This window comes from Anopheles nili, chromosome 3 (genome assembly GCF_943737925.1).
Source record: "Anopheles nili chromosome 3, idAnoNiliSN_F5_01, whole genome shotgun sequence".
NCBI lineage: Eukaryota > Metazoa > Arthropoda > Insecta > Diptera > Culicidae > Anopheles > Anopheles nili.
In genome coordinates this window covers 13,139,961-13,149,643 of record NC_071292.1, presented here as the reverse complement: position 1 = coordinate 13,149,643, position 9,683 = coordinate 13,139,961, and the positions used below count along the sequence as shown (strand labels likewise).

Genomic DNA, 9,683 nt, shown 5'->3' with positions numbered 1-9,683 from the left:
TTTCTTTTCACGTGTGCAACAATTGCGGCAATTGGTGCGTTAAAGGCGAGCGAGTACCATTTCCCTAACGAGGATGCATGCAAGCGAGCCAGGAAAGCAGATGCCCTCCGCTGTTTGCCACCGGCTTAGCATATTTTCTCAATTTGTCTACACGCCACGGTGGCAGGACACGGTGCGAAGGTGCGCACTTCCGTTTCGGCTCGAGGTTGATAATGTATGCTCTTTTTTTTTTTATTCCATTGTCTTGTAGTACCGTGAGTCGGTGTGGCTGTTTTTTGGCTAACTTGGAGTACATTGCCTGCTCTGTAGCGTGTCAGGGTGAGCGCGAAATAAAACGAAGCGTTATTTGTTTCTTTTTTCTCCGCTCGTTTGCCGATCGTTATGCTTAATTTTTCCTTCTCTCAGCAGGTTCGTCGCTTGTTTTCTTGCTTGTTATTGACATACACAGCAGATTACGTTGAACTACGGGTTTCGCTAACCTCGAGGTCGAGGTGTATTTCACTACAGTTGAGATAACGGCAAACATTAGCTACACCAACGATAAGAGATAGATTTGGGGAGAATAACTACACCATTCAGGGGCCAACATGCGTTGGAGTCCTGCTCTAAGCTTAACAGAAACGCGATATGTTCTAGTGCTTCTTATGTGGGCGCTGTTGTACATTTGTAACGAGTTGGAATGCATTATCTTAGGCTAGAAGATTGAATAACTAGTAGGTCACATTTAACGGTGGTAGATATTTAACTTTTTTCCTCGAAACAACACTTATGACTGCCAAGGTAACATTGTTTCTTATTTAACTGGTGACTACGTTGATACGTTCAATACGATGCAAATACATTAAACGACTAGGGCGGGGGTGACTCTAAGTTTCTTTGACGGCTATTCAGGAACACGGAGAAGGATTTCATGCAAACAGGCGCTCTAACAGCATGATGTCTTGTTGCTTTGGAAAGTGATCATCTCAACGCGTACGAAACACAACCATTCGTTTTTCCGTGACAGCTCTATGACACACACTCGCACGCGCACACACATCTCCGATTGCTATTGGCATTTTCCACGAGTCCGTTTTCCCGCGTATATCCTTCGAATTCCTCGCACCGACGAGCGCACGCTCACGCCTCCAACAGAGTCCCGACATTCCGGAGCCCACCATTATAATTTGATTCGCTGGTGGCCACACTTTCGGCACTGCCGCACGTTCTCGTAGATGACCTCGTCGTCGCATCGCTTCTCCACGAGCCCTCGCGCCCTCGGGTCATCATCCAAACCACCCACACCACCACCACCGGCCAGCTCGTCCAGCACACGCTCCTCGATTGCCTCAAGACGAAGCGCGTCCGGTTCGGGACAAATCTGGTCACACCGTTCGACGAAGTTTTCCTCGAAGCGCAAAGCGTCCCGAAGGATGGCCTCATCATCGATGGAGGCGCCCGAACGACCAGCCGGAAGCACCGTATCGAAATCGATACAATGCCCAGATTCATCCGCGATGCAGTACCGGAACGGAGGTGCCAATTGTCGACCCGCTACGTGCCACTCGTCTCGACCATCCGCTGGCTCTCGATTTAGCTCGGACATTGTCGAAGCCTGACGGCGCAGGACGACCGCACGCGAACCTACCCGCGGTAGGTCGTTCTGCGAAAGGACGCGCTTGGGCGGTGGAGGCCGAGCCGGGCAAAGCATATCAAAGCCACGGTTGTAGAAGGCACAACGGATGGCCGGTTCTGATTGGCGCTTTTCCGGGTACACGTTGGGGCGGGTCAGTGAGAAGAGATGCGAATTGTCCGAACAGCGACGCTTGCTGCGCGGGAAATGCTCCGAGGGCCGATTTTCGTCGATGCTGTCCAGATGCGACTCGCAGGATATCCTGGGGGCGGCCGGATGGCTGGGCGGGGAGTCGATGGGGGGCGTGAGCGATGGGAGCGAGGGCTGGCTGGCGAGGGAATCGGTGGAGTAGCAGGGCTCGGAACGGGTCAGTGGAGCATCGATACGTTCCAGCAGCCAACCGGTGGCGCTGGTGTTAGCACGGACACGAACCATGCCTGTGTCCACGCTTTGAGAGCGGCCTCGAATTGGACCCTCCACGGCCAGGACCGTTGGGAGTTCGATGCGGGGTGGTTCCGGACGTGGTGGGGCATGGTGGAGGTTCGCTCCGCTGCTGCTCCCCGGCTCGTGGGGGGCATTCTCTGAGCAGCCCAACGACGTTCAGGACGAGAAAGAAAAACAAAAGAATTAGCATCCATTGACAAAGCATTAGAAGATAATGATGAAATGATCCAAAAGAACTCTTGTTTCATATTGGGAGAACGTAAACGTTCGTTATAGTTCTCCTTGAAACTGTACGAAAGACATCCTGCATAAAAGGCGTATAGCTCATTGTAAATAGTTCATTAGATAAAGGGGTTTTTGTATGACTTACAAACCTTCATTTTTCCTTTCAATCTCCAGGCTCCTATACTAACCTTGATCGGATAGATCCATCTGCTCACAAGCTGTTTAAAAAGTGTATAAAGGCAATAAAGATTGAAAGAATCTCGTTCACAAAATTGACACCAAACACCTATACAACCAGCAACCAACACAACAAGCGTACCAAAGCTGCTCTTAAAAACGTGCATAAAAAAAACTATTTACATTTAAACAACACATTAATGTGATAAGTTTTCCATAGTTCGAGTTTTCCACCGCGAACGAAGCGCTATCCGCGGGAAATCCAAACACGAACCCGCGATTAGCGCTCTCTCGCTCTAAAACCCGAAGGATTCGAAGCGTTTCTGTTGCGTTTCGAACCGCCACACTACACAACATTGCATGCAAGCGCGAGTAAAAGCTGGCCAAGCTGAGCTTCGGGAGCTTTCGCAAGGCAAAATATGTACGTCCTTTCTAGCACACGCACGCACGAAAACACACAATCGTACCACGCACATACATGCACACCCACACACACAAACACACACGCACAGAGCCACTCGCACGCGTGGAAAGCGACACGTGGAAAAGGAATCAGAAGCCTACACTACCTGCCCTTCGTACCTTCCCAGACCTCCTCGAGGTCCTCGGTGATGGGCTTAGACTCGATGCCGTTGCGCGCTTCACTGCCCGTACCAAGCCCGTGCACGACTAGGTCCATGCGTGAATCGAGCGAGAACTGTTTGCCGGACATCAGGATACCACGGACACGGCGTCGCATCGCGGGCGAGTCCTGATTCTGGAAGCAACGCACAGACACACACACACACTCACACATCCGCACAAGAACCGACGTCCAAAGGGTCAAGGTTAACGATCCAGTTCAACCCCGAGCTGGCCCTTACTTACCGAGATGCGTATGCCGGCGTACACCTTGGCCAGGAACTCGTCCGCATCAAAGATGGCCGCGAACGAACCGTTCACGATCTTCGGTGACATCGGCGAGTTGGCGAGCAGAAGGCTCGAGCCAAATGCTTCGTTTTTCTCGCGCGTATCTGTACGCAAAACGGAGAAGGAACACGTGTCAATCGATGGGTCGCCGACTTCCGCGGATGGCGAGATGAAGGTGAACCGTTCTATCTAGCTACCGCTACGAGACTACTCGGGACGCTTTTGGACTACTTCTACTACGACTACTTCTGATGCCCGTGCCCGTGAGTGATGCGGTGGCTCGTCCTAGCGCTACCGAAGGACCTCCCAAGGATACTCACCCTTGAGTGGGACACGTGCTCGATCAACCACCTGCACGTTTAGCTCGGTCAGCAGCTCCGTGGTGACGGTTCGGATCTCATGCCAATCGGCCAGGATGTCCTCGTTCGAGGTGTACGTCGATGTGATCGTGAACCGGATGACGTAGCGACCCTTCAACGAGGCAGGCACGGCATGCAATCGGCCGCGATGGTTCAACCGCTTCAGCAGTTTCTCCGTCAGCTCATTTTCACCCCGAATTCGGAACACAACCATACCGAGGTGACGTGCGGCTGGAATTTCGAACCGATGGTCCGCTAGGACGAGTGCTTCGAATTTCTGCGCCAACCGGACGCCTTCGCGGATGTGTCGCTGAAGTCCGCGAGTGCCGAAGCTGCGAAGCACAAACCACAGCTTCAGCGCCCGGAAACGCTTACTGAGCGGGATCTGCCAGTGCTGGAAAGGGATTTGATTTGACCATTAAGGACATTTCAATTGGGAAACCCAGCACTACACTTACCATGTAGTCGATGGCAAGACCCGAGTTCTCGTGCTGCAGGTACAACGGCTCCACGTTGAAGGTGCGATGCAGCGCGCCACTGTTCTTGACCCTGGAGTGAAGCAAGCACGCAGCCAAAAGGTTACTCAACGTGTGGTCTGATTTAGGCACGAGCACACCTACCACATGGCCGTACAATCGAAGTGCACCATCAACCATTTGGATGGGTTGAAAGCGATCGAATCCGCCCGCTCGATGCCCTTCAGCCACACCCGAAACTCGGGGCAGATGAACGCACTGCCGGCGTAGGCGGCGTCCACGTGCAGCCAGACGTTGTACCGGGCGCACACCTCACCGATCTCGTCCAGTTGGTCAAAAGCGCAGGCCCCAGTTGTGCCGAGTGTGGCGCAGACCTGGAAACGAGCAGTAGATGGGGTTGTTTTTACGGAGTGGCTCTACATGAGCCCTTTGAGGGCATATTTAGAAGCTTTGGAGCTAGAGCGTCACGGAGAGTAACATAAATCCAAAAATATTGCGCCAGTAAGAGCTGCTGTTGATGGTTTTGGGTTATTTTTCTTACTTCAACTGTTACGAAAAACGATTTACTTCTCAAAAAGGATTCTGAAGACACGTCTTGTAACGTTTTGAAAACCGCTAGTTTAGTGAAAAATTCAAATTTAAAATAATACACCTTATAGACATGTTGGACACTTTATAGACATGTTATAACCATTCAAATTGCAAACCAAAAAGAGCCATAAACATATCATCGACAACTTCCTTTCTGGAATTACTGAGCAACATCTTCAGCTTGTTAATTTACGTCGCCAATTAAACTCAAAAAAGAAGCCGATAAGATTTTAATAAACACAGTCTTTAAGAGAACTAAATCACACCATCATTATTTGCTCTTCGAACCGTCATTATAATGGTTCTCGCGAGCAGAATTTCTAAATTCACAGCGCTGCACTAAATAAATCGCTGCTGAAAATCTCTTTACATTCGACCACCAGCCCACAAGCCACAGGGGCCACCCAAAAGGCGACCAAAGCCACCAACAAACAGAAACTAGAACGAGTAGAGCGAGAAATATAAGCGGTGTCCTAGATAAACACGGACGCACCCGAGTGCCGCTGGAATTCAACAAGTTCATCGTCCAACGGTTCCTACTGTTTCCGCGGGACTGACAGTGCCCACCGGAAGCGGTAATTTGAGCACCACCAGAAGCGTCGTCCAAGCTAATGAGATCCCGAAGGAACGCCAACTTGCTAAGGCGATTTGTCACCAGACGACTTCACCTCACCGACTCGCCAACTCACAACGCCTCACTCACCCAGAACGGCAGCAGCCCTTGCTTGAGGTCCTCCTCGATTGCATCGCGCAAAGCGTCCCCACGGAGGCTGAGCTGATCGTCGGCCTCGATGAAGCGCATTCGCACTAAGCCGATTAGGGCCGCCTTCTCGACGCTGGAGTGAGCCTGGTCAGAGCAATACGCCACCAGGCGAGCATTGATCTCGGCATCCTGCAGTCCGGGTGTGTGTTCATGGAACCGCCGAATGGCCAGCGTACGACCAGCCAACAAACACACCAGTGTCGCTTCGCTAGCCGTCGTTTGAATGACGCCACCACCGGTGCTGACTCCTGGCAGGTGCAGGAACGCATCCGGCAGCCCAATCATCTTGCCCAACCAATTCATCACGATCGATTCCAGCTCGGTGCAGGCTGGTGATGATGCCTGGTTTGAATGGAAGGAGCAAAAGAAAAACACACACTCTTTAGATGGCACAAGCCCCCCAAAAAAAACACACACACGCTTACCCAGGTGAACCCGAGACAGTTGATGGCATCAGCGAGCATGTCACCGAGCAGCGATGGGAAGGAGTTAAGCGCCGGAAAGTAGGCATGCATGTGCGGGCTCTGCCAATGCGTCACGCCTGGCATGATGACGCGTTCGACGTCACCGATGATGTTTTCCCAGCGTTCGCCATCGAGTGGGGCCGATTCGGGCACCAAGTTGCGCATGTAGCCTGGCTGCACGTCCGGGAAAACGCGCCGGTCACGAATGTTCTCCAGATAGTCCGCAATGTAGTCTACCATCTCCTTGCCTGTTGGGTGATTGGGAAGGATCAGAAACGCCCAAACGAAGGACAACCGTGAGCAAGTAATCACACACGCGTACACACGAAGAACATAAAGACCAATAAAGGGTTTCGCATTATGGAAGGTCGTAAATTCGAACCGAAGCAATCGCGAATCCATCCAGAAGCAAATGTTTGGGTTCTAAATTGATTCAAATTGACACCGAGCGATTTGTATCGGCTTATCGGCTTCTCGGATGGGTTGGAAATCGCTCGGATGTGCTTTTCTTTTTATCGATATCCCGAAAGAAAGACAACGGGATCGTCGATTGAGTTTTATCGTCGCTTCGTCGTCGTTCTGCGAAGACATTCGCGCGATTGTCCCAGGCTTATTGTCACCCTGGGGATGGTTTTACGGACGCACTGGTTTTGGATCGATTGCAGGCCTGTAAATCACTATTTCTTATGCAAAACGATGACGCACGGTTCACATTTGCAGGAAAAGTAGCCATTTAGCGTTCGTTTAGAGCTGCGTGGTACGGGATTATCGCGCACCAACCTAATCGATAGCCGCTTCAAATGAGATTTCATGCACTGGTTCGCTACGGTTTACGTAACGTTGAGAAATACGCACAAAGGACCATCCACGCGCCGTCTTGGACGCGTTATTAATTTGTTTCCCAAGCGCGAGGAAGCAATCCGCTTAAAAGGGGTGTCCAGGTGCAAGCTGACGAGGGTTTTCCTTTTTTCCTAATCATCACGACGATTAATTGCCCACCCCGGGAGCTCGATTACATACCTCGTCGGCGGTACTCGTCAAAGTCCATCCTTGCCCGGTGCTGGTTTCGCTGATTAAATAGCACACTGCTTGGCCGGATGGGTCCGTCTTCGATTAGGGGCCCTCGCAGTGGAAAACCATTCCCGGAACGAGTGGAAAAATGTCACACCACGCAGGGAGTCGTAGCTAACTGAAACTAAAAACTGAAACGAGTACAAATGTAATGCAGCCTGCCAGCGCTACTCGATGTCACGGTTCCGATGCGATTTGTTTTGTGACGACGCGTTTTGGGAGGTGCTAGTTGTTCACGTGAAAATGGCTCTTTTGCGTACCGCGACTAACTTGACCGCGGTGTTCTCGCGATGCAGTGCGCTCGAAACCCTAAACCAAGGGCCGCGTAGGTGCGTTTCGCGTTTCTGCATGCATGAACGTGTAAGGAGAATTAGTTGGGCTTCCTTCCTGTCTCACTAGCAAGACGTTTGGGTGGGTTGTCTTTGAGTCGTTCGCAACTTGACAGCCATCGACATCGAGCTGGTTGTTTTACGCTGTCAAAAACCCCTCAAATGAGGCAGTTTAGTTTTCGTACAATACACTTTTTTTTTGGGAAGCATCCAAGCAACAAATGGATAATTTATTTGTTCTAATTTGACAGATTTCTCTCATCATTCGTTTAAATGGAAACCTACAGCTGGTTATTCATTTTCTCCATGAGTAGGCTTTTCAACACGCAATTTCAAAAGAGACGCAGCTAATTACCATTACGTTGACCATTCATGTTGAAAATATACTACGCAGCCATAAAGCAATTTGAAACCCGTTTCAAACACAAGAAAACCACGTCCATCGGCCGGATATAGTTAAAGGGAAAACACAAGGAAAACAAAACAAAAAAAACCAGACCCATCCCGATCAATGTTGCCTTCAATAAACACGCCGCCACGTTATCGCGAAGCGTTACTCCACGCAAAATTCAAATTAAGCTCTTGACCGCAAACAAGCCTCCACAACACGGTCGTCGCAGAATTATGCACACATATTCGCGCATCAACCGGTCGTCGCCGGTCGGGTTGGACTTTATTTTCTTGCCTCGCCTTAATCTAACACCTCGTAGAACGGCTTGGCTGCCCATACGCGGCATAAATAATTGCTTAATTTATTCATGGCGTTTTATGCTAGTAAAAATAATTTTACAACCATCCGCGACATCCTTTCCGCCGAATGCAACGCGCAAACGGGAGGGGAAAAAAAACCCTGTGGCGATGGGATCGTTCCAGCCGGTTCTTCTTGACCGGTTCGACGACGCGCGGATTGGTGAGTTTTAATTGGCTGGCCCGATGAATGCACCTAATCTGCGGTCCTAATACACCAGAACGGGCCCCAGCACGTGGGGTGGGAAAATTTGCATAAATTCTCCAAACCGACGCGAAAGAGCTACATTTTATCACGAGCTTTCAATGGGCACCGGCAACTGGAAGGGATTAACTGTACGCGGGGGACATAAAACGGTGGTGCTTTTTCTTGATTTCTAGCCCGGTGCTAGGCCACGCAAACAACAAGACACACGCTGTTCAGGTTCTTCAGAAGTCGAAAAGGCGCTCCCATCATACGCGTGCTGGCCTTCTTTCGATTCATTTCACCTCGGAAGCCTACAAGCCCGTTCTCTCGGAACCCGTCGTTGTGGCGTTTTGTTTTCTGGCTCTATTCGGGTCGCGGGACAAACAAAACACCAAACAATCGCCGATGGTGGGCTGGCGACAGCCGTCCAAAAATAGCACTCGCTGATCGTATCACGCCCGGGGGATTAAACGTTGCTATTTTAGCTCTGAGCTTTAGCTCAGTCTCACTCGCAGGAAGGTCGTTCATTTAGCCAAAAACCGGTTCCAAACGTTGGCCATTTCTAAAGTCTTGTCTTATTTTACATTGCCCATAGCTCACTCAGCAGCACATCACTCACAATAGAGAAATCGTGACGCAGGTTTGCGACCCACCTTACTCACCAGCACGCACTGTAACCAAACTGATAGCTGGCTTATCATTTCGCGGCCCTTTTATAGGTCCGCGAGTTGGGCAAAATAAGAGCAAAGTGACTCAAAGCTTTCCTCCCTCAACGCAGCATCCTTTTGCAGCATATCCTCTTCATCGGATGGCTCCTCCATCCTTAGCAGACAATCAACAGTTGTCCTTGTGGCATTGCGTATCGCGAGGAAGAGACAACCGCCCATCGGAATGCATCCGTGAATGACACCGTGGGTCATGCGCACCAGCAATGTGTCCCTCGCATGTCCTTTCGGCGTGACCCAGCACGAGTGCTCGAGCACTTCTTCATCCAGCTGTCCTGCTGCCAAGCGAAAGGCAAGTTCGTCTTTTAATGAATCGTTAAAATCTTTCTCCGATGGGATTATGTCATGTTGAGTTAAGGGAATTGCAACGCTCTGTCCGATTGCGGGAACGAAACTCGGACAACAAATGCAGCTCCGGTGGGTTCATGCATGGGTTTGTGTGACAATTGAATTTATACATTTAAAGAGGCAAGAACAACATTTTCTTCATCATTGGTGAATTTAAGCTTGAGTTTGAATTTGTGCTTTTCTTCAAATCATTTTTCTCGTCGACTTGCAATATTGAATTGTTGTAAACCATTATTATCTAGGTAGATCTCTTCAT

At 50.3% G+C, this 9,683-nt stretch overlaps 1 protein-coding gene across 1 annotated transcript; it reads right to left on the bottom strand.

Moving 5' to 3' along the window:
* Nucleotides 1-1,159: 1,159 nt before the first annotated feature.
* Nucleotides 1,160-7,068, bottom strand: LOC128722856 (histidine decarboxylase). Its single transcript, XM_053816539.1, has 10 exons — nt 7,041-7,068; nt 5,982-6,268; nt 5,497-5,898; nt 4,347-4,576; nt 4,185-4,275; nt 3,688-4,120; nt 3,326-3,471; nt 3,041-3,215; nt 2,470-2,499; nt 1,160-2,193 (listed from the first exon to the last, which is right to left on the bottom strand). Exons 1-10 carry the CDS (start codon nt 7,066-7,068, stop codon nt 1,160-1,162), a joined length of 2,856 nt encoding a protein of 951 aa, XP_053672514.1.
* Between the last annotated feature and the right edge of the window lie 2,615 nt (nt 7,069-9,683).